Source organism: Zootoca vivipara, chromosome 2 (genome assembly GCF_963506605.1).
Source record: "Zootoca vivipara chromosome 2, rZooViv1.1, whole genome shotgun sequence".
Lineage (NCBI taxonomy): Eukaryota > Metazoa > Chordata > Lepidosauria > Squamata > Lacertidae > Zootoca > Zootoca vivipara.
Genome location: NC_083277.1, coordinates 8,493,065 through 8,517,779, shown reverse-complemented (window position 1 = coordinate 8,517,779; position 24,715 = coordinate 8,493,065). Strand labels below are relative to the sequence as shown.

The 24,715-nt window shown below is 47.1% G+C and overlaps 2 protein-coding genes across 7 annotated transcripts in view; both read right to left on the bottom strand.

Annotated features, from left to right (window-relative positions):
• Nucleotides 1-89: 89 nt before the first annotated feature.
• On the bottom strand, nt 90-17,971 carry LOC132591514 (zinc finger protein 550-like). 6 transcript variants are annotated; one of them, XM_060270346.1, is made up of 11 exons: nt 17,692-17,971; nt 14,628-14,678; nt 13,936-14,049; nt 11,652-12,201; nt 8,340-8,457; nt 6,741-6,823; nt 5,291-5,417; nt 4,191-4,286; nt 3,576-3,734; nt 3,344-3,472; nt 90-1,602 (listed from the first exon to the last, which is right to left on the bottom strand). In XM_060270346.1, exons 4-11 carry the CDS (start codon nt 12,024-12,026, stop codon nt 434-436), a joined length of 2,256 nt encoding a protein of 751 aa, XP_060126329.1. In that variant the 5' UTR covers nt 12,027-12,201; nt 13,936-14,049; nt 14,628-14,678; nt 17,692-17,971; the 3' UTR covers nt 90-433. The 6 variants fall into 6 exon arrangements, with proteins under 6 accessions (XP_060126329.1, XP_060126314.1, XP_060126318.1 ...); XM_060270331.1 differs by lacking the exon at nt 13,936-14,049; XM_060270335.1 differs by lacking the exons at nt 13,936-14,049; nt 17,692-17,971 and adding an exon at nt 16,316-16,334.
• A 1,917-nt stretch (nt 17,972-19,888) lies between these two features.
• The window catches only part of LOC118080234 (zinc finger protein 850), a 46,954-nt gene continuing 42,127 nt past the window's right edge, over nt 19,889-24,715 (bottom strand). Inside the window, exons 15-16 of the mRNA XM_060270921.1 lie at nt 24,484-24,576; nt 19,889-24,390 (exon numbers count right to left, since the gene is read on the bottom strand). Coding sequence (XP_060126904.1) covers nt 23,087-24,390; nt 24,484-24,576 — 1,397 coding nt within the window. The 3' untranslated portion in view covers nt 19,889-23,086. The remainder of the gene's footprint in view (nt 24,391-24,483; nt 24,577-24,715) is intronic.

Here is a 24,715-nt window from a genome sequence, read left to right as displayed (position 1 = left end):
AATCTCATTCAGTCATTTTGCTTCCATCTAGTCCGAAAGAGTACAGAATCACCATCGATTTTGGAAGCAGAAGAGAGCAACAACTGGGTCTCTTCCCTTTTTTTTGGAAGGCATACACCCAAAAATGTACTCTTTGAGAATCCCTGTTCTCTGGTCAATAATTATAGATCTCTCCTCTTAAGTCAAGCAGGAAGTGGGCATAGCTGTGAAATGCGAGCAATCTCCCTTGCAGAGCTGGATCTCCCTTTCCGAAGATCCTTTGCCTAAAGATTCAAACAGAGCTCCTGTCAGTCAGATCTTGGATCGATGTATCTCTGCTTTGAAACATGCTTATTTTCAAGAATGTCTAAAGCATGGCTTTCTTGCTTGACCAGGCAATCTTACTCATTGGCCATAGGCCTGGATGAGGCTCCTTCCCTACTCTGAGCATCATTCACAGCGTCAAGGTCCTGTCCTCGGTTAGCTCTTTCATGACTAAGATGGCTTGATCTCCGACGGAAGTCTCCTCAATTGTCCACAGGTTGGGCACCCCTCCTTCTCCGGCGTCCGCCGAGGGGGCGTAAGACGGAATGGGCCAGTGAAAAGTTTCCGCAGGGTGAGTGTATCCATAATAGTTCTCTTGCGTGAAGCCGATGCTCTCTGGAGTGAAGCTCTGAGTGATGTCCAAAAAGATATTGGCTCCGACCGCAGCCTTGCCCTTGCGCGACGACCGGCCCTTGTGGCGCTGGGCGTCGTGCGTGTTCTGGTGGCGGATGAGGTGAGAGCTCTGGTTGAAGCTCTTCCCGCACTCGGTGCACCGATACGGCTTCTCGCCCGTGTGGATCTTCTGGTGCCGGAGCAGCGTGGCCAGATCGTTGAAGCTCTTCCCACATTCCGTGCATTTGTAGGGCTTCTCCCCGGTGTGGATTCTCTGATGTCGGAGGAGGGTCCTGCGGTCGCTGAAGCTCTTTCCGCATTCCGTGCACTCGAAGGGTCTCTCACCCGTGTGCACCCGCCAGTGGGCCTCCAGGTTCGACTTGTCGCAGAAGCTCTTGCTGCAGCTGGAGCACTTGTACGGCTTTTCCCCCGTGTGGCTGCGCCAGTGAGTCTTGAGGCTGTACTTGTTGTAAAAGCTCTTGCTGCAGCTCGAGCAGTGGAACGTCTTCTCCCTGGTTTCCACGTGAGTCTTCTGGTGCGTAATAAGATTTGTGGTCCGGTTAAAGCTCTTCCCACACTCCGGGCATTTGTACGGCTTCTCGCCCGTGTGGATTCTCTGATGTCTAAGAAAGCTGGTTTTGTCGCAAAAGCCTTTGCTGCAGACAGTGCACTTGTAGGGCTTCTCCCCTGTGTGGATTCTCTGATGCACCTTAAGGCTCGCCTTGCGCGTGAAGCTCTTCCCGCAAACCTTGCACTGATTTTTTCTTTTGCCTTTGTAAACTTTCGCCGGAGCTGGCAACCCGTTGAAGTCGCTGCCCTGGCAATTGGGTTTATTCCGCCAGTCTTCTGTTTGGTCGTCCTCGTTTCTCTCTAATCCTCCTTGATCCCCAACATTATCTTCCTCCTCTGTATCTTCCGACAACACTCCGTATGGTTCCCATTCACTCTCACTCTCCCAGCCATCACCTAGTAGAGAGGGAGAGAGAGCGATCAATACAATAGTGAAGGAAATATAAAAGATTCAAACTCTGCGAAATCACGGCAAGTTTATTTCTGAGAAGAACAAAGAGCTGGAAAATGGTTATTTTGCCTGTAGATCCCTTCAGCATCTTTAAGGGAAGAGACCACAGCCTTTTTGATACCTGGGAAGGTTATTTATTTATGCCACTACTGCGGCTCGTGTTCTGTTAGCCCAAAAATAGAAAACGAGCGAAGTCCCAACTAAAGAAGAATGGAAAGAAAACAGGAGACTTGGCATCTATGCACAGGTCCCAGCCTGTCATTCTAACCACCAAAACACACCTGGTGTCAGACAGGGGCAGCTCCATGTCATCGCTACCCTAACCCACCAATGGGTTCCTCATGCCTTGGTGCCAAATGCCCCTCCCAAGCCTCCCCAGTTACCCCACAGGCGACACCCCTTACCAACCCTACTTTGGGCCCTCCTTGAACTCTGATGTTACCACCTGCTTGCCTGGATGAAGGCTGGAGACGGTGTGTGAGAGTTTGTGTAGAAACCATCATGGCCTCCCCCAAAGAATCTTGGGAAGTGTAGTTTATTAAGAACTGATGGGAGAGACCTGCTCCCCTCTCAGAACCGCCATTCCCAGCATGGCTTAACAGTCAATCTCTCTTCCTACTGAACTCAGGGAATTGTATCTCCGTGAAGAGAAGGGCTGTGCTTCTTAACAACTCTCGGCACCCTTAACAAACATGGCTTCCAAGATGGAAAGAAGAAACAATCTCGACCAGGGAAGAACAGCAAACCAAATTGATGGACTATGCTGAAATGGCAAAAATAACTGGAAAGCTCAGGAACCAAGAGGACAAAAACTTTTAAAATTTTATAACTTATTTAGGAGACCATTGTAAGAAGATGAAAACATGAGCAGCTAGACTGGTGACTGGGAGCGGCCGCCGAGACCACATAACACCGGTCCTGAATGACCTACATTCGCTCCCAGTACGTTTTCAAGCACAATTCAAAGTGTTGAAGCCCTAAACGGCCTCGGTCCAGTATACCTGAAGGAGCGTCTCCACCCCCACTGAGGTCCAGCGCCGAGGGCCTTCTGGCGGTTCCCTCGTTGCGAGAAGCCAAGTTACAGGGAACCAGGCAGAGGGCCTTCTCGGTAGTGGCACCCACCCTGTGGAATGCCCTTCCACCAGAGGTCAAAGAGAACAACAATTACCAGACCTTTAGAAGGCATCTCAAGGCAGCCCTGTTTAGGGAAGCTTTTAATGTTTGATGGATTTCTGTATTTTAATATTTTGTTGGAAGCCACCTAGAGTGGCTGGGGAAACCCGGCCAGATGGGCGGCGTATAAACAATGAATTATTATTATTATTATTATTATTATTATTATTATTATTATTATTATTGTAAGGTAACAAAGACTATGGGCAATTTGGACGGATTTAAAAAATGTGGATAACGGATTGATATGCAATTGTAAATATTGACATTAGGACCCATGGAGGGGATGGGGGAAAACCTTGAGATTTAATTGAAACTTTTAATTGATTTTGTTATAAGTTTATTTTTTAAAAAACCAAATAAAAATTATTTCAAGAAGAGAAAAGAAACATGGTTTCTTTGTTTAAAATGGGATGAGATTGCTTCAGTTGTCTGGTACAGATGTGGCCATAGTCAAACAGCATCTGTTGGGAAGTCAGAGGGCCCCCATCCCGGCTCGTAGCGGACACTCACTCTCTGCAGCTTCAGTCACAAAAGAAATGCCCTCTTGGGATCCTCCTGGTTGTTCCTCGAGTGGCTCTCCTGACAAAAGGCCTTCCTCTTGAGAGTCCTCTATGCTGAGGGGTGTCCCAGTCACGCTACCTGTGGCGGGGGGGTGGGGGGGGAGGAGAAATGATCAATTTCTGTCTGAACTGGACAGAAAAGCAGGATATGAATCTTCTAATAAGTAAATCTACGTTGCTACCGGCTGATTCCTTCTGCCACGTTTCTCTCAGCGGACTTCCCTCGGGGGTCTCGGCTCCTCTTCCATTTCCAACGTTTTCCTTCGCCTCTTCCCTCTCACTCCCTTTCGGAGCCACTTCAGCCGGTCCCCCACTGTGTTCGCTCCCCCAGAGATTGGCCACTGAAACAGGAGACCAAGAAGAAAATGGCACCTTAAACCACGAGATTTCCCCTCAAATCCCTGGGGAGGGGGCGGCACACCGGTGCCTCACAAATCAGATGGTGGCCTGCTTCACACAACAGGCCAGGCCAAAACTTGGCTTGGAGAAGCTCCTGAAAAGGATCTTGCAGCTGCTTTTTGATGTCCAGAGCTCAGCCATGGTTTGGCTCAGCGTGGCCTCCAAACTGGGGCTCGTGGTAAAGCTCTCTCCTACCTAAGGATATAACCTTGTTCCTTGGGAACCAAGGGAAGGAGCTTAATCACGAGCCCTGGGTTTGGAAGTCATGCTAAGTCAATCCTTGGCAGCAAAAACCAGGGAGGATCAGAGTTTCCTTCTCCTAGATGGGCTACCTTCCCAGGTTCACGAGCCCCACCTGCCCCCCTAAAAGGTCCCAAATGCTGCAATTAAGAATCTACCTGTTTGTTGTTCTCCTTCTTCGGAGCTCTGGTCAAATACCTCTTCCTTTTCTTCCAACCAGGAGATGAGATCAGGTTTAGGAACCGGAGGCCCTTCTGGAGAAGAACGGAAAAAAGCCCATCACACACCCCAAAACTATTATTTCTGGCCTTCTTGAGGAACTCCAAAGCAGCCACTCTGAAACTACCCTGGCCACTGCCACTCCAGCACAATATTTGAGAAGTCAAGATCTTCTAACTGAGGGATTGAGGGGGAATCTGCTGCTGGCTTTCAGATTTTCTTGGACTCCAGTTCCCATCCGCACTGCAGCCAGCACAGGCAACAATCAGGGAAGATGGGAGTTGAGCGTCTTGCAGGTTCTGCAGGCCAGGAAGTTCCTCACCTTGAAGGTTAGAGAGATCGGTCAATGGCCGTTAGCAATTATCTGCTACATATTTTGGAAAGTGGTCTGCCCATCTGTTCTCTATAGGTTTGGATGCCTCTCAAGATATTGGGGATTGAAGCTGGGATGTCCTGCCTACAAAGCAGATGCTCTGCCAGTGAGCTGTGGCCCTTCCTTATGTTTCAACATAGAATGTCCCAAAATAGAATCATAGAGTTGGAAGGGACCCTGAGGATAATCTAATTCAACCCCCTTACAATGCAGGAATATGCAGCGGTCCCATACGGGGATCGAACCCACAACCTTGCCATTATTAGCACCACGCTCCAACCACCCAGCTATCCAGCTGACATATGTGAGATGACTCACCCAGAGCTATGACAGGATCGTAAGGTGCTTTGTCCCAAGCCAAACCATTGGTCCACATGTTTCAGCACCGCCTACAGCAAGCATAGGCAAACTTGGCCCTCCAGACGTTTTGGGACTACAATTCCCATCATCTCTGACCACTGGTCCTGTTAGCTAGGGATCATGGGAGTTGTAGGCCAAAAACATCTGGAGGGCTGAGTTTGTCTATGCGTGGCCTACACTGACCAGCAGCACTGGCCTTTAAGGGTTTCAGGCAGGGAAGATTCGCATCCAAGGCCCAATTCTCTGCCACAGGGGTTTCACGTCCTTCCTCGGTGTCCCTTCACCAAAGAGCAAAGGGATCCTTACCCAGAGAGGCGACATTCCCATAGGTCTCCACCATGACGTCCCTGTAGAGGGCTCTCTGGTCTGGGTCCAGCAGGCCCCATTCCCCCTCCGTGAAATGCACAGCCACTTCCTCAAAGGTCACAGGCCCCTGGAAGGAAGTGGGGATAGCGGGAAGTCATTCTCACAAAGAGTCCCATGCAACTAATCCAGAATGAGGCAGCTGGACTGGTGACTGGGAGCGGCTGCCGAAACCATATAACACCGGTACTGAAAGACCTACATTGGCTCCCAGTACGTTTCCGAGCACAGTTGGTGCTGACCTTGGGATTTCCACAGTGTTGGTGCTGACCTTTAACGCCCCAAACGGCCTCGGTCCAGTATACCTGAAGGAGCGTCTCCACCCCCATTGTTCTGCTCGGACACTGAGGTCCAGCTCCGAGGGCCTTCTCCTTGCAAGAAGTGAGGTTACAGGGAACCAGGCAGAGGGCCTTCTCGGTAGTGGCACCCGCCCTGTGGAACGTCCTCCCATCAGATGTCAGAGATAAACAACTACCTGACATTTAGAAGACATGTGAAGGCAGTCCTGTTTAGGGAACTTTTTAATGTGTGACATTTTAATGTATTTTAATCTTTGTTGGAAACTGCCTAGAGTGGCTGGGGAAACCCAGCCAGATGGGCGGGGTACAAATTTTATTATTATTATTATTATTACTATGAGGCGGAAAACTTTCCACTTCCCTGTATCCCAGGATTGGGGAACCCAGTGCTATTTTTTTTCTATTAAAAATATGTTTAGGGGTAGCCTCATTTTGACTCAAAGGACGTGGGTGGCACTGCGGGTTAAACCACAGAGCCTAGGGCTCGCCAATCAGAAGGTCAGCGGTTCGAATCCCCGCAACAGGGTGAGCTCCCGTTGCTCAGCCCCAGCTCCTGCCAACCTAGCAGTTCGAAAGCACGTCAAAGTGCAAGTATATAAATAGGTACTGCTACAGCGGGAAGGTAAACGGCGTTTCCGTGTGCTGCTCTGGTTTGCCAAAAGCGGCTTTGTCATACAGTAAATGGACAAAAGTACAAAGAACATGCATGACTTATATTGAAATACTGCCCCTTAACAAGGCCAAGCTTTCATCAGTAAAACATGACACATCCACATTCCATGCTGCTTCACACATTAAATGCTCGCTTCCGTCTGAGGCTCCCGGAAAGACCGGGAAAGGAAATGAAGCCATCATCGGGGGTAGCAATGGAACTGACGATTCACCATGCTAGAGAAGAAACTAATTCTTAAAAAAAAAAAAGTTTCTTCTCCCGTTAGATTCATAGAAAGTTTAGGGGCATGCGTACCCCTGTGTCCCCCAGAAAAAAGCACTGGGGGAACCTAAGACTCAAGGGCCAAATGTGGACCTCCAAGGGGTGTGTGTGTGTTTGTGTGTGTAACAAAAGGAAGTCCCTTTGAGGATCTTTGCCTTACCTGATCGGAATCCATAGCATCTGTTTCTACCCCAGCACAAAATGAAGATGAGCCACGACTTATTTCAGCAAACAGCTCTCCACCTGCAAAGCAGACAACATGATGACAAGGCAGTTATTCTCTAAACACATTTAATACGTGGCACTCGACTCTTGACATTATTGGTGTGCTAGATAAGAAATAACTCTAAAATGTGTTGAGAGATGTAAAGAAGAAAGAAAGAAAGAAAGAAAGAAAGAAAGAAAGAAAGAAAGAAAGAAAACACAAAACATACTTTGATAAGCTGCGAACCTGTTTTGAGCACACAAAAATTGTTAGAATTATTTATTCAAATTGTAGGATAATAGACTATACAGAACTGGCAAAATTAAGAGAATCTAATGCTGTTTTAAGGAAGAACAGAAGCCTTTTCAGACTATTATAAAGAAATATTATAGTATGATGAACTTGCGAGCAGGATTTGAGCTATGAGCTACAGAAGTAATTAGATTATTATACTGTAGTTATGATTTAATAGATAGAAGATAAAGTGCAGAAGGGAAGAAGCAACAACTTCATGGAAAATGGGGTGAGTAGTTGATAAAAGTAAGAGAAAAGATGAAATTTTGTTTTGACTGTGTATGTTAAAAACACTGTAACTTAATAAAATGTAATTAAATAGTAATAATTTGTGTACCACCCTTCATCCAAAGATCATGCGATGGTTCACAACAAACAAATGTATTCTTATGTATCACAATGTAACAACGTACTCCATTCATAGCTGCCAAGTTTTCCCTTTTCTCGCGAGGAAGCCTATTCAGCATAAGGGAAAATCCCTGTAAAAAAGGGATAACTTGGCAGCTATGACTCCATGTATTCTAATTCAACCACTAAACTATATCCATCTCCTGGAATGAGGTGTGGCACTCTTAACATCAAAGCAAGCAATTAATTGCTCATTTTACCAGAACGAAAAGGTTGGGATGATCCCAATGACAAAACTATGCTTGCTCTTCTGGATTAACACAAGGTCTCTCTCCACTGTGCTAATGCTCAATGTTTGGTTAAGGATTTTCCATTAAAAGGACAAAGGAAGGTATCACTTTCCAGTTCATTGTGCTTGAACTGGAAAGCTTCCAGAAGGAAGGATAACTACAATGTTTGGACTGCAAGGACAATAGTTAGCACTCACCCTTCAAGTCAGAATTGGAAAAACATTCTGCTCTGCGGTGCAAATGTTAACCACAGTTTTTTGATTCACTGCCACAGGTTTAAGGTTTTTAAAATAGTGACTAGACTCTTGAATTACAGCATAAGGTAAAGGTAACATTACCCTTGTATTGTTGCTGCTGAATTGTATATTGAATTCCGTAAAAGACCAACACAAGGAGCTCACCTCTTAGAGAGTAGCAGGCGCAAGAAAGTTATTTGCCCCCAAATGGCTCCTTCTCTGGAAAGACAGGTTTAATAAACGATGTCACTTTGCTATGGCTAAATTAACATCTTATTCAAGAGCAGGAGCCTCAAGCGACAGAAAGAATACACTTTGGGAAAGTTGGTCCAACCTTCCAAAATATATAGGTGATCCACGGACCTTCAAGCACCAGAAATCCTTACCAGGAAAATCTATGTCGCCATCATTTTCCTGCGCCATCACTCTGAACAGGGTCCTCTGCAAAATGTCTGATGGAGCCCCTGCCTGGGGGGAGTCAGCAGCCACGTCCATGAATGCCACCTGCACACAGAACAAAGAGAGGGAGCCCCCCCCCCCAGTCAGGAAAATAAAAGGGGCCAACTCTTTACGCATAAGCCTGATTCCAGTCTTCCTTCCCCTCCCAATAAATTTTTATTATTTTCTTTTTTCCGATTCTTTAACATCATACAACACATAATCAACAACTATGCAACAGATAGCTTTGCCAAGCTCCGACTTCCCTCCTCCCCTCAACAGGTAATTTATTTCATTCCAATCGCACATTTTCCTAGTTTTACTTAAAATCAAAGATGTAGGGTTTATCTCAGTCCCGCTAGTGTCTTCGTATCTTCATAATTATCTTTTACATATTCTACAAATTTACTCCATTCTTTCTGGAATCTCGTATCATCCTGATCCCAGATTCTGCAGGTCAGTTTGGCCATTTCCATGTATTCTAACATTTTCGTGCGTCACTCCGCTATCAAAGGTAACTCTTGGGATTTCCACTTTTGAGCTATCAATATTCTTGCCACCACAGTGGCATACATAAACAACCTTTGGTCCGATTTTGCAATTTCCTTAGCCATCAGCCCCAACAAAAAGGCCTCGGGTTTTTTAGGGAAGGTATACCTAAATACCCTTTTTAATTCATTATAAATCAATTCCCAAAAGGTTTTTATCTTATCACAAGTCCACCCCGTGTGGTAAAATTCACCAGCAGATGTTTCACATTTCCAACATGCCTCATTTTTCATTCTGTACATTTTTGCTAGCTTTACAGGTGTCAAATACCAGCAATATATCATCTTCACTACGTTCTCTTTTAAAACCGTACATGCCGTGTAAATTTTAAATTTTCATTCCATAATTTTATCCATGCATCAAATTCAATATTATGCCCCAAATCAATTGCCCATTTAATCATTGCTTCTTTCACTTCCTCGTCTTTAGTATACCAATCTAATAACAAATGGTACATTTTTGACAATAATTTGCATCTGCTTCCTAACAATTCAATTTGAAATTTTGACTTCTTTTTCTCAAATCCTAAATTTCTCTTGTCCGTACTGACTCTTATTCTTCCAACGGGGACCCAGCTCCTGAAACAACTGCCAGCAGTGACACATATACTGGGCATGCAGGGCCTTCTCTGTGGCATCACCCAAAGTATCACAAAGGATTGTGAGATGCCCCCAAAGGATCTCTCTGAAGTGGGTGATCAGGAAACAGAGACTGGGATCAGGAAACTGGCAGCAAACTTTCTCAAAGCTTTAAGTTTTCTGCTTTCAAATGTTGCTGCCCTGGGCTGGCTCTTCCCTGCTGGCTTCCCAGTAATAAATTCCCTTCCTTCCCACCAATTTCATTAATTGTTCACCCTAAACCAGTGGTTTGTAATACAGTGGTGCCTCGCTAGACGAATTTAATTCGTTCCACAGGTCAATTCGTGTAACAAATTTTTCGTCTAGCGAGTCCCAGTTTCCCATAGGAATGCATTGAAACTTAATCAATGCGTTCCTATAGGCTCTGGGGGACTGGCAGCGGCATGCAACGGGGCTTCGGAGAAGGTCTCCGAAGCCCCGTCCGATGCCGGCTGTGTGCAAGGCGGCGGGGGGAGAAGCTCTCTTCTCCCAGACACCGCCTCGCCTGCCTCCCCCGACACGGAGCGCAACTTCGGAGGTCTCCAAAGTTGCGCTCCATGCCGGGGGTGCGGGGCGAGAGGCGGCGGCGGACGGAGCCGAATCGCAGTGGGCGCTGCTTGCCCCCGCCTGTCTTCCCCGAGCCAAGCTGCATTTCGCACCGCTGCATTTCGGCTCCGCCCCCCCTGGCAAAGGAAGATTAGCTGTCAGCTTCCCGCGCTGACAGCTGATCTTCCTTTGCCGCTTTCTATGGCCGCGCTCCGTAAGATGAAGCGGCGGTCATAGAAAATTTTGTCATCTTATGAATGCCTCGCGCAACGCAAAACTCTTTAGTGTAGCGAGTTTTTCGTTGTGCGAGGCATTCATAAAGCGAGGCACCACTGTATTGTAAAAATCAAGACAAAACTGGTCTAAAAATAAAAGTTTTTTTTTTTTAATTTTTAAAAAAATCAGCCTTACTTCATTTGGTACCATTAGCAGCAGTAATAAGCACTTACAGAAAATCATTTTAAAATATTTGACTGCTGTTTTACACGGTTTTGCTTAAGAGTGGAGACTCCTGCCACAGTGAAACATTTGAGAATCGCCCGACTTAGATGACCAGCATGGCTGTTACCAGTGCTTTTTTTCTGGGAGGACATAATAATAATAATAATAATAATAATAATAATAATTTTATTTATACCCCGCCCTCCCCAGTCAAAACCGGGCTCAGGGCGGCTCACACCAGTAAAATCCAATAAAACATAAAAAGCAATTGATTAAAATACAGATTAAAATACAGTATTAAAATTTAAAATGCAGCCCGATTTTAAGTTGTCCATAAATCCAAGCCACGAGGGAGGAAAACACAGGGGTCAGACTAAGTCCAACCCAAAGGAGTACAGTGGTACCTCGGTTTATGAACACAATTGGTTCCGGAAGTCTGTTCATAAACTGAGGCGTTCATAAACTGAAGCAAACTTTCCCATTGAAAGTAATGGAAAGTGGATTAATCCATTCCAGACGGTCCGCGGAGTAACCGTTCATAAACTGAAGCGAACTTTTCCATTGAAAGTAATGGAAAGTGGATTAATCCGTTCCAGACGGGTCCGCAAAGTACTTAAACTGAAGCGTTCATAAACTGAAACATGGGTGTAATTGGTTCCGGAAGCCTGTTCATAAACTGAAGCGTTCATAAACTGAAGCGAACTTTCCCATTAAAAGTAATGGAAAGTGAATTAATCCGTTCCAGATGGGTCCGCGGCGTTCATAAACCGAAAATTCATAAACCGAGGTGTTCATAAACAGAGGTTCCACTGTACACATACCCCTAAACATTTTGTGAATCTAACAGGAGAAGAAACAATTTGAAATTTTTTTTAAAGTTTTTTCTCCAGCACGGTGAATCGTCAGTTCCATTGCTACCCTCAATGGTGGCCTTTTGTCCATTTACTGTATTTATTTCCCCTGATTTGAATTATAAAATGCTGGTTTTCTTGAGTCAAAATGAGAGTACCCCTAAACTTTTTATTTTTAGAAAAAATGCACTACTTGTTACCCACCTGCGGCACCAGGTAATCACTTGGAAAAAATACCAGGATGCAACCCGCTCACCTGATCATCTTCTTGCTTCTTCATGAGGAAATCTTTGGCCAGGCCAGTGGTTGGGACACAAGCCTCCCCGTCACTCAACCTCGCCACGAAGCTCTGAATTTCTTCAGCCAGGGGTTGCTCCTTTGTGGGCCAAGCCGGTTTCAGCATCCGATGAGGAGGCGCGTCTAAGGGGATCACATCCTCTTTGCTCAGGACAACCGCTGCTCCGTTTCTTTCCCAGCATCCTCTACTGCTCCCAGCCTGGGCGGCAGATGGGTCCACGGCCACCGCTTTGTGGCCGACCAAGTCTTGCAAGTCTTCCGTCTTCACTTGGTGCTCCAGCGCGGCCTCCAACTGCAGACCTACAGCCAACGGGTCTCCTTGTTCTGCTCTCATTCTCTCTCGTTTCTCGGGGGTAAAGGCAGAATTTGGAGGGCAGCGGGAGGAGGTCGGATGCTACTTCGTGGGCCCGCAAAAGTCTACAGGCTGCTGTTCTGCCACACTGCCCAATGAGGCAGTCACATCAGAAAGGCAAAACTGAAGGGTTCCAGAAAGCCATCGGGTCTTAGCCCTGCAGGAAAGGGAGAGAAAGGACAAGGATGAGAATAACAAAGGAAAACAAGCACATTTTGCAGTTAGGAAAGTGACAGTGAAACGCATGGAAATGTGTGGGACGAATGAATGACTGATGGGAAGAACATCTTCCCATCAGTCATTCATTCATCCCACACGTTTCCATGCGTTTCACTGTCACTTTCCTAACTGCAAAATGTGGGTGTATTTGAAAAAGCAGTTTGCTGGAACAGAGCACTTTTAAGGAATAATAATAATAATTTTACTATTTATGCCCTGCCCAACCAGCCACTGTAAAACCTAAATTTTCAGCATGTAGTAGAATCCCTGCTACAAAATACTGTTCAGTGTATTTTCCTGTCACTTTCCTAACGGCAAAAAGTCGATTTCTTTCTTTAAGTGCATTTTATTGCATCAGAGAGAGCACCTTGACCACACATAACCTAATTTTCTCTAATGTGCTTGAATCCACCCGGCAAAACACTGGCTGGGAGGAGACCTATACACTTGAGATAATAATTTTAAAAAGGTGAGGTAAGGACTTCTGTTTTGCCCAAAGCTGTAGCCACATGCATGTCTACTTCTGAGGAAACACAGGCAGGACTAGGTTGCAACTCACTGGCAATACTGGCTTCTAGTCAGCTGCTGAGCTAAGTTCTGTGCTGCTGCTTTTGGCATATAAAACCCTATACCTAGAAGATCATCTCACTCCTTATATACCCAACTTTGCGCTGCACTCTGCAGGAGGGGGAATCCTGCAAATGCCATCCTATCAGGAGGTCCATCCTGCACAATATTGTGATATTGGGCCCTTAGTATACCTGAAGGAGCGTCTCCACCCTCATCGTTCAGCCCGGACACTGAAGTCCAGCTCCGAGGGCCTTCTGGCGGTTCTCTCACTGCGAGAAGTGAGGTTACAGGGAACCAGGCAGAGGGCCCTCCCATCAGATGTCAAGGAGATAAACAGCTATCTGACTTTTAGAAGACATCTGAAGGCAGCCCTGTTTAGGGAAGTTTTTAATGTTTGATGTTTTATAGTGTTTTTAATATTCTGTTGGGAGCCACCCAGAGTGGCTGGGGAAACCCAGCCAGATGGGTGGGGTATTATTATTATTATTATTATATTGTGGAACGTACCCTTTGGATTTCCCTCCTCGTCTTTGTTTCCGCAGAGATCCTCCCCGACCTGCATCAGTATGGGAATTGTTTTAAGTATGTTTTTTAATTGTTAAAAAAAGAGATGTTTTTAAAAATAAAATAAAATTTATTAATATTATATTAATGAAAATGAATAACATATTAATCCTAGGGGGAAATGATTAAGTTTAGCTTTTTATGTTGTGGTCAACTTACTATGCCTCCCTGGTTCTGAAAACTGGTGCAAGGCCGGCTCCTGCACATTGTCGTATTATTAAAATTGAACAAATAAATAAATCATTTTCTAAAAGGCCGGTTACCGCAGGTCGCAAATGAATTTACTGGACAGTTAGCAGAGAAGAATTTGGCAATTTGTTCTTGTTGGTATTATCAGGACCCGTTGAAAAGCACTGCAGTGTGGAATGCAAGCCAGTCATGCCCTTTCTCAGAATATTCCATTCCGTTCCGCCCTCCCAGTTTTCCCTTCCTCCTCACAACCACCACTGAGAGGCCTCAGTAACCCTTGAATTAATTGGGGCGTTCCCACGGGTACACATAATTACTATTTAACATTTATATTCCACTCGCAAAGCACCTGGGGGGGGCGCGGGGCTGCTTCCATGAGGCTCAGAATGAGTGTGCAAAACTAGTCCTTCCTTTTGCTTGTCTCCAGTCTACCGACATCTGGCTTCATAAGCATCCTAAAATTCTAGAATTAGGAGGGAGGGAAGGAAAACTTTTTGTGACCCACTTTTTGGGACACATCCTGCATAATCTTACATGTCCCCTCTTACTTTCCCTGTTCTCTATAAACAACCGCCCCCCCAAAAAAACGCCACAACCTTTTCATCACATGCTCCAACCCCCTTGATCATTTTGGACAACTTTTTCTGAACCTTTCCGCAGCTATGCAATCTCCCATTTATTCGTTTTTTAGGTGCAGCGGCCAGATGGATGGGGAAAGTGACCTCGAGGGCCGCCCTCCTTGCCTTGGGGGTCAAACCGGTGTGTTTTTTTCATTGCCCCTCCCCTTTCTACACTCTCACAATTGAAAACTGCCTTCCCCCCTCTTTTTTGTTTTTTTGGGGGCTCCCCAAATCCCACCCCACCCTCTAAATTAAAGGGCCAAGCAAACTTGCCTCCATCTGCCCAGCTGGGGAGGAGGAGGAAGAAGAAGAGCGGGGGGGGGGGAGGGAGCAAATGTGGCAAATTATTAGACACCCCCTTGCGTTTCATGACAACTCTCATGCTGCAAATCTCCCATGCACACTTTTGCAAGAAACTCACCAGATCCCCCTCCAGCCATTGACAGCACACCCTGGATCTTCCCCACAGTGGCTGGAGGAGGGGGGTTTTTTTTGGGGGGGGGAGGGAGAGAGAGAGAGAGAGAGAGAGAGAGAGAGAGAGAGAGAGAGAGAGAGATGAAAAGCAGGAAGTGACTTAATGCAGTTTACAACCCTCCTTCCTCAAAGGTATCCTAGGAATAGAGACTCGGTCAGCTTAACCCTTAGTTAGGGAAGCATTTCAGATGTATTGCAAAAAAAGGCAATACACACACAAAGAAGGAAACGCATCACAACACCTTGAGGGTTGGTCCGATGCGCGCGCGCGCGCGCGCCCACCCACCCACCCCTGGGTACTCTAAGGACAGCTCTGTTTTCCTGCAAACACACCATACGGAAAGACAGTGTACGCACAGTGTCCCTTTAAAGCAAGATACTGTACCCAATTGCTGTTTTCCTCTCAAAGAATTCTGGGAGCTGTAGTTTGCTGGGAATTGTGGCTCCGCCAGGGGTGAAACTACAGGACCCAGAATTCTTTCCGAGGCGCTTAAAAAGCCACAGAGCCATACAGTAAAGAGGTTTTAAAGCCCGCAAAGAATCGTGGGGACCTGTTGTTTGTAGGCTCCCACCACCGCCCCCAGCCTCACTTTCAGAATAAACATTTGCTTGCATTTCACGAAATATTTTACTGATAAGAAGTACACTGGGAAACAACTCCTAGCTGTGCTTGATCCATAACATAAAACACAGCTACCTTATAATACCACTGTAGGACATCCCAGACAGTATAAAACGAAGCAGCTACCTAAAAGCATGGCTGCTGCCCAGCATAGAATATTGATGGGCCTTGTATCTTCCTGCCATTCTCTCTTGCCACGCCCTTTGAAAACCACTGAAACAAACATAAAGCTATGCACCTCAGATATCAAAGGACAGAATGTTAGTCTCAAAACATTTAATGACCCCTGTACTTTGCACCAGTTTACTTCTCAACCTAGCCTACCCCACAGGGTTGTTGTGCAGATAAATGTAAAGTGAAGAGCTGCCTATCTATTACCCATCAGGAAGGGTGGAGTTAAAATGCAATTAATTGTTAATAAATAAATATGTTTATATACATTGGCTGCAAAATCCATCATGCTTCTACAGTGGTACCTCGGTTTACAAACACAATTGGTTCCGGAAGTCCGTACTTAACCTGAAGCATACTTAACCTGAAACGAACTTTCCCATTGAAAGTAATGGAAAGGGGATTAACCGTTCCAGACAGGTCCGCGGAGTACTTAAACTGAAAATACTCAAACCGAAGCATACTTAAATCGAGGTATGACTGTATAACCTCCAGGGGTATGTGGGACTCCAACTCCCATCAGTCCCAGACAGCAAGGCCAATGGTTATGGATTATGGGAGTTGTAGTCCAGCAACATCTTGAGGATCACGGGTTCCATCACCCCTGCTCTAAGGAGTTCTGGGCAATGTTGCAGGAGTCCCTTTCTCTGCAAATTCTATTCCCAATAATAATTCTATGAAAAAAACTGAGGCCTATAAAAAGTGACTAGCCCAAGCCTAGGCAGGTAACTTTATGGCTGAACAGAAAATTGAACTCAGTGTCATGTTGGGCAAAGTCCACCACTAAACCCTGGTCAATCTTAATCTTAATAATAATAATAATAATATTCTAGTTTGCTCACCCAACGGAGCTTGCAGGAAAACCAGCTGTAAACCACCAAAGCACATTTAGCAAATTTACATGCCATTCCATAGCAGAACTTAAAGCAGCAGCCTAAAATAATATAAATGGTTCTAATATAAACAGCCTAAAAGAATATGAAGATAAATAACAGAATATAAAATAGAAATAATATAAACAGTCTAAAATAATATGAAGCAGTCTGAAAACAATTTTCAAATCAACCGCAGCACTACTTTTTTTTTTAAGAAAAAGCCGCCTTCAATATGTGGGTATTCAAAGTCCATTTAAAAGTTTATACCCGGGATGGGTAAAACCTTTGGCCCACTCGGTGTTGTTGGACTACAACTCCCATCAGCCTTGACTAGAGGCCATATTGGCTGGGGCTGATGGGAGATGCAGTTCAGCAACACTTGGAGGGACAAAAAATCTGGTCTATACAGATAGGATCATATGCATATCACTTTGGAGGTCGTTTTGTAAGAGTGGGGCTACCAGCAAGAAGGCTCTGCTTATTTCGCCCAGAAAGCTGACTGATTTTACAGGCGGGATTCTGATCAGGACTTTGGGAAGTTTAGTTCTGTGAGAGAGAATAGGAATCTCTTAACAACCCTCAGCACCCTTAACAAACTACAGTTCCCAGGATCATTTGCAGGGAAACTGTGGCTGTTTAAAGTGACATGATACGGCTCTAAATGTATAAAGCAGATGGGGCCAAAGGCTGCCCTCCTACACACCAGACGTGGAGAAACTGTTGGCAAAGAATAAAAGCCTTCATCTCAGGGTTGTGGGTTCAAGCCCCATTGGACAAAATATTTCTGCATTGCAGGGGGTTAGACTAGATGACACTACGGGTCCCTTCAAAACTCAACAGTTCTATGATTCTATAACCTGCCTTCCTCCCAATGTTGGACTCCATCTCCCATCATCCCTGGCCCATTGGCCATACAGAAAGTCCCGCAACCACTGGAGGAACACCACAGCTTCCCCCCTACATTTCTATCCCCCAGAGGTGCTGGTGGTGAAAACTTGTGGCCTTCCAGATTTTTGTTAGACTCCAACACCCATCAGTCCCAGCCAGCATGGCCGGAGGACAAGGATGATGGGAGTTGTAGTCCAGTCCTATCAGGGAGCATTGCAGGTTCCCCAACCCTGCGAAGTCCATCCACTTACCTGCGCTCACTGGGGCTTACTTCTGAATAGACTTCTAATCATAGAATCGTAGAGCTGGAAGGGACCTTGGGGGTCATCTAGCTCAACCCCTTGCAATGCAGGAATCTTTTGCCCAGCGTGGGGCTCAAACCCGCAACCTTGGCATTATCAGCACCAGGCTCTGATCAAGTGAGTTATCCAGGCTGCACTTTGAGGTTTACTCACCCCGGTCCTCTAAGAATACGATCTGGCTGAGAGACTGCTCCAAATCTCCCTGGAGGATTCAGCTGGGCTTCTCTCCTTCTTTCTTCCCTTCTTACTCCATCTGGACCCCTCATTCTTCCCTCCTTCCGACCAGCCACCTCCTCCTGCTCCTCCTGGTTAAGGAAAGAAACGGATGCAACAGCAGAGGCCAGGAACCCCCAGCCCCTTTGCATGCATTTTAATACCCAAATTGCTATAAAGCAACCCAAACGGGCAAGAAGAAGGAGAGGCACACAAGCACACTTTGGCCCTCGAATGGTTAAGGGGACAGAGCTCTCGTTCCTAGAGAGGCAGGAAATGGAGGGTCACAGGAGGGGGGGTGCTGTCCAAAGTGTCCTCCTCTGCCCAGCTGAGTTCCTGAATCCTCTGCAGGCTGGTTGCAGTTTGTTTCGGGGGGGGGGAGGTCTGTAAGTAGAAGGTGCATTTGGCTGGGGGGCAGAAAGGGGGGATTTGGGAGAGGAGCAGAAGATTGCAAGCTGAGGAGTTAGCAAAAGGCAGTGAAACGCATGTTGGAATGGGGAAGGAGGAAGCTGTTTGTGGCAGAGTCAGACCACTAGTCCATCCAGCCCAAGGGCTGCTGCCTACTTTCACAGGCAGCGGATCACCAAAATTTCCCAAGCTCCTAGTAGCTGGGAGTTTCCCAATTTGAGATGTTGCCTGGCATTTTCTGCCTGCAAAGTGAACACAGGAATCAGCCTTCTACAGAGTCGGACAACTGGGTCCGTCTCGCTCAGCATTGCCTACACTGACTGGCAGCAGCACTCCACGGTTTCAGACAGGAAGGCTTTACCAGCCGTACTTGGAGATCCTAGGGGGTTAAACCTTTTGCATGCCAAGCAACTGTCCTGCCCATGCTTCTGCAAACCTTGCGGCTCCCTGGAGCTTCCCGATAGCTCCCTCTTCTGTCTGGGTGGAACTGTTTTGGCCCCATAACAAACAGCCGCAAGGAGAATTGAGGTTGCTTTCGTTCTGTATCAGGATGGGGAACCTTTCTGGGCAGCCTTTCGAGGGCCACATATCAACAGGAGGCAGCACTAGAGACAAAAGCGAACAGAGCAACAAGTGTAAATGCTGCTGTCACATAATAAGCTAGTTTCTATTCACACTCCCCTCTCTGTCCTCAATCTAGGCAAGCAAAGAGGTGCTATCAGAGTTCAGGGGCACATTCCCGCCAGGGGAAAATGCCCAGGAAGGGTACAAAGCAAGATTATTGAGGGGGTGTGGCCTGGGAAAAGTTCTGAGGGCCAGATAGAGAGAGCCCCGGGGGCCACATTCAGCCTGAGGTTCCCCACTCCTGAGGTCCATGACACTCTGCATTTGCCCACTGTTCTGCATGTTTCATTCCTCCAGGGTTCTCAATTCCCAGGTCTAACTGGAAACCCAGATGGCGTGAAGTGTTTTTGGGGAGAGAGCTTCTGCCCACCACCGACATCTCCTTGTGTGCCAACAGAACAGAGCAACAGGCAGGCCACTTCCCTGCTTCTCTAAGAAGCGATGGAGGGCCCAGACTAAGCTGGGCTCAGATCCTGCAGGGTCCACGGGGAACCGTCCTCAGGTCCCGAGTCGCCAGCTCCGGAGACACAAAGCCAGAGAAGAGATGGATACTGGAGAGCCAGCCATTTCCAAGCTGGAGGCCAGAGCAGAGAAAGGCACGGGAGATGCCTTCCCTATTGTCCAAGTGGAGGCAGATGGGCAATTTCCAAAATGGCCATTGCTGAAACGTGTTAAACGGGAGCAGGATGAGGGGCTGCTACAGCAGAGCTGGCAAGCCCAGTGGAAAGACTTCCTCAGAGTGGTTCAGCCCCACAACTCCAGCACAGAAAGCCCACAGCCGCCATGGGGGGGGGGGGACACACCAAGTTATCTTTTATCCACAGTTGAGGGTCCCTCTGTGTGGATAAATTGTTGTTGTTGTTGTTTATTTCTACAAGGCAGGTGCAGGGTCTCTCTGGCCTTCCAGTTGTTGGAATTACAAATCCCATCAGCCATTGGCAATCATTGCTGAGGCTGATGGGACTTGTAGTGCAGCAACATCTGGAGGGCCAAAGGTTTCTCCACACCTGCTATGAGATCACCAGGAGGAGCTCTGCTGAATCTAAGTTCCTTCTAGTCCAGTAACTTGTTTTCCCAAAGCGGCCAATCGGATGCCTCTTGAGATGATACCAAGCAGGCTAGAGAGGCACTGCCCTGCTGTTCCACATCTCATATTCAGAGGTACAACTGCTGCTGAAGATGGAGGTTCCATATATCCTTCATGCGGATGGACCATTGATAGCCTCATCCTTCATGGGTTTGCCTGATCCCCTTTTAAAGGTTAGCAGCCATCACCACCTCCTGCAGTACTGTGAAAGACCATGCATGAAGTAGGGACAAAATAAACTTCCATTTGTTAGCTAAAACCTTTGCCTACCTAGAGGAGAGAATTCTCAGGTGAATATGCAATTTTACACCCCATCTGCACTGTACATTTAAAGCACGTGCCATGCCACGTCAATCAGCCATGGCTTCTCAAAAGAATTATGCAAACTGCAGTTTGTTGAGGGTGGCTGGGAAGCAGCAGTTATGTGTTGCTGGCCTCTGCAGCCACAGCAGCCGCTGTGATCCCCCACCTGTTTGACTTCACCCTCGGAGGCGCACTCCATTGTCTCTCAAGACAGGCAGATGCCAACCATTTTAAATACCTGTTGGGCAGCATGTGAGCAGTTGCAATACCTGCATTTTGCACCAACTGATGGGCAAACATTTGGAGGTCCGCATTGGTTTTTCCTCCTTGTGGAAAACCAAACCCAAGCAGATTCTTATGGGTGCTCTCGTTTCGTGGAATGGGTGGCAAACATTTCTATGCCTTCCATGAACTCAGCAACACCGATCCTCGCCAAAGATGCCAAGCCAGTTGCGGCAGGCTTGAAATAGCATCGGCCTTTTTTGCAGGACAGATCCTGTTTACATTCCTCCATTGTGAAAGCTGATGGTTGGTCCCTCTGCCTCTGCTTCCTGTTTTTTAACTGCGGTTCCCCAGTTCAGGTCAGGACACATCCTCTCTCCCCCCCCCATATTAACTGAATGGGTTTCCTGATGGTTTTCGACATACAGCCCAGCTTGTCGTCAAGAACGGGTTGCTGTTTACCAGCGGATGTCCCTAGCAAACCACCCCCTGGACGTGCAGAAACTTCTGTCGCTCCCAATGTTGGTGGACTCCCATCACCCATGGGCCAGTTTCGGTATGTTTAGTTGGAAACTTCAGGCGGCTCTGGCCATCACCTTTCTCCTCCTCAGCCTTTGTGTTGCCCGTGCAGAACGCAGCAGGGAAGAGGATAGGGACTCTATGTGGCCCGCGCGAGCCAATTGTGCGGCCCCCGATGCCACCTGCTCTTACTGGCGTGTCGCAGTGCGGTTGCCCATCTCCAGGTCATTGCGGCGCCAGAAATAGCTTGTGCACATGCGCGGGCCGGAGAACGGGGGAACACGCTCCCATACGCACGCACACAAGCTATTTCTGGTGCCGCACCGGACCTGGAAGTGCACCGGAAATGATGTATGCACATGCGCAGAAGCCATTTCCGGCGCCGCGCCAGAAAAAGCAAGTGTGCGCTCGTATGGGAGCACGTTCTCCCGCCCTACCGGCTCATCGCGCCATCAGCGCCGGAGGAACTGGCCCGAAGCCAGGTAAGTTTGGGGGCCCCTGCACTGGAGGAAGACTGAGGAATGGGAGAGACCTGACACACCACCTGTAGATGCACAAGCCCCCCACCCCCGTGATGTCACGGAGTGGCTGGATGCAGAAAAGTGGTGGGAGGTAGCAACTGGGGAACCCCCAGGGGAAGAAGGCTCAGAGCCTGGGGGTGTGTGGTGGGACAACAATGAGTGGTTGGAAGGAAAAGACTGGGAGGAGGAGGTGTCAGAAACTGAAAAGTTAACAGGGTTTAGTGAGCAGGAAGAGGCTGTGGCAGAGAGCAGTTCAGAACCAGTGGCAGAAGAGGAGCCTGGAGAGGTGAGGGGACCAGAGGCAGAGATTGAGTTAGGCTGGCATCACGTGTGTCTCCTCCTCCTTCTCCTACTACGATAAGTTCCCCTCTCCACTGGTCTCCCAGGACCAGAAGAGGAATGAAGACAGTGGAGCGGTGACAGACAAGGCCCTGGAGTCTCTGATTGCTCTGGAAGGACCTGAGGGAGAAGACTTAAAGAGAGCTGTAGGAAGGCCTTCAGTCCTGCCTCATAGGGGCAAGGCCTACTGGGAAGACTGGGTTTGCCTGGAAAGCTGTTGCTATGGAAGTTGCTGTGCTCACTAGGCCTGAGATGTTTTGTTTATTTGAATGAAGAGTTAACTTCACTGACACCTTGCGAGTTACTGCTGGTCTGTGCCCGACATCCACCTCCTCTTGAGCCTCCGTGATTACCCCCAAGACCCCAAGAGCAGAGACAGGGGGCGGGTCTAAGCCAAAATCTGAGCTAGAAAGCACAAAGCGCCCTTGGCAGGAAGTGGACAGGCACCAGAGTTGTCTCTCTAAATCCTTTCACCTGCCAACATCTCATTTCGAACAGCTACTAGATTTGCACTCGAGTTCTGGGCGTCTGGGGAAATGGGGAATCTAAGTTGGACGGCAGTGGTGGAGACTGGAACAACAACAACCGGACACCTAACCTCAACCACAGATCTTGCAAGAAATGCAGTATTATTTTTATACAGGACCAGGGAGAGGAGAAACTCAGAGGGAAACAAGTTTATCTCGAATGAGATGCAAGCAGATTGAAATTGGTACAAAAATTCAAAAAACTGACCATCTAGTTTCTAGCGCTCTGTCACAACAGAGGCCATGATCGGCCTCCCCAGACGGAGGCAGTATACTAGGTGCTGGGAACTGTGGTTTTGAGAGGGTACCACCTGTGCTCAGGGTCTGCTTGGTGGCTTTACATTGGAGCATCTGGTTGGCCGCTGTGAGATGAAAGTGCTGGACCAGACAGGGCCTCGGCCTGATCCAGAAGGGCTCTTTCTTACGTTCTTAGCAGTTGCTTAAGCACTACATTTATTTTATTCACGAAAACTCGGAACACTCACACTTCCAACTCTATACTGTAGCTCTACCTTGCTTATACTACTAGGATGGGACTGCAGTCTCTGCAGGGGAAAAAAGCCCGGAGAGATCTGGGGAAATGTTACATGCACACGAAACTCTTCTGCTGCACGACCGTATCATAGAAGTGGAAGGTACCAAAAAGGTCATCCAATCTAGCACCTGAAATGCAGGAATCTTCCACCTCTCATTTGCTTGAGCTCGTAACAAGTCATCTAATGTGTCATTCTCTTGTGGGCTGATTGGTGCTTTTATTTTTCTAAATAAAAGTCAAAAAGCCGCCGTTACGTGTTCTCTCTGGCATGAATTTTCCAGTGCCGAATGAGATTTGGACTCTGAGTGAAGCTTTTCCCACATTCGGAGCACTTGTAGGGTTTCTCTCCAGTGTGGAGCCTCTGATGCCTGATAAGATGTGAGCTCTGGTTAAAGCTTTTCCCACACTCGATGCACTTATACGGCTTTTCCCCCGTGTGGATTCTCTGGTGTGTGAAAAGGTTTGTGCTCTGATTGAAGCTCTTCTCACAAATGAAGCATTTATAGAGCTTCTCTCCTGTGTGGATTCTCTGGTGCCTGATAAGGCTTGATTTGTCGCAAAAGCTTTCGCTGCAGTCCGAGCATTTATAAGGTTTCTCCCCTCTGTGGTATCTCTGATGTGTAAGGAGGCTCCAGTTGCGACTGAAGCTCTTTTCACACACTGAGCATTTATATGTTTTTTCTCCTGAGTGGATACCTTGATGTGTCATAAGACCGGATTTGTCTGAAAAGCTATTGCTACAGAATTTGTATGGTTTCTCCTCTAAGTGAATTCTCTGGTGGTTAAAAAGGTTGGAGCTCTTACTGAAGCTTTCTCCACAGTCAAAACATTTATAAGGATCTTCTTCCGCATATATTTCTGGATGTCCAATAAGACTCATGTCATTAGAGATGCTCTTGCTAAAGATTACGGAACTACACAGATCCTTCTCTTCTTTGTGAATTCTCTCACGTGAAACATGCTTAGACTGAACAGAGAAGCCCTTGCTGCTTTTTGAGTGATTACGGGGTTTCTGTGTCATGTGGATTTTCTGGTGAGCAATAAGGTTTGAGCTGCGGCTGAAGCTTTTCCCACAGTTCAAACATTTATAGGGTCTCTCTCCTGTGTGGATTCTCTGATGGGCATTAAGACTCGATTTTTCGCAAAAGCTCTTGCTGCAGTTTGAACAGCTATACAACTTCTCCCCTGTGTGCAGCCTCTGATGTGAAGTGAGTCGCGTCCTTCGGTTGAAGCTCTTTCCACAAACTGCACATTTATAGGGCCTCTCGCCTGTGTGGATTCTCTGATGAGTAACAAGGCTCGATTTGTGACTGAAGATCTGCCCACACACAGCGCACTCGTTCCTCCTCCTTACTTTGCACGGTTCCTTTTGGAACGAGCTTTCGTGGAACTCCACATTGTGCAAATAATGGTATCTGTCCTTCCACTTCACTGCCGGCTTTCCAACCTGCACCTCTGGTCCATCTTCACTCACAAATATCTCTTTCGCACCTTGAGCCTCAGGTCTCTCCGCAGGAGCCTCATAAACTTCATCCTCATTCTCCCTCTTCCAGCCTGAAATAAACAGAGATGCTTGTTTATTTCCTGCTTCTAAGTTGAGAACAATGATGTTATAAGAGAGAAACAAAAGACGAGTCTTTTGCCCACCTTTAAAACTCTCCCCTTTCTCAGTACACTGCTCGATGAACTCTTCCTCTTCCAACTGGCAGATGAGGTCAGGCTTTGGAATCAGCAGAGCTTCTAGGAGATCAAAACATAAAAATCAAACAGCTGGTTATGAAGGGGCTGCAAGAGAGCTTCCAAGCTCTTTCCATCCACATAGGAAGGACTGTTGCTCGGTGCTACGGCATTTACTTTTGTATGTAGAGAGTCCCAGATT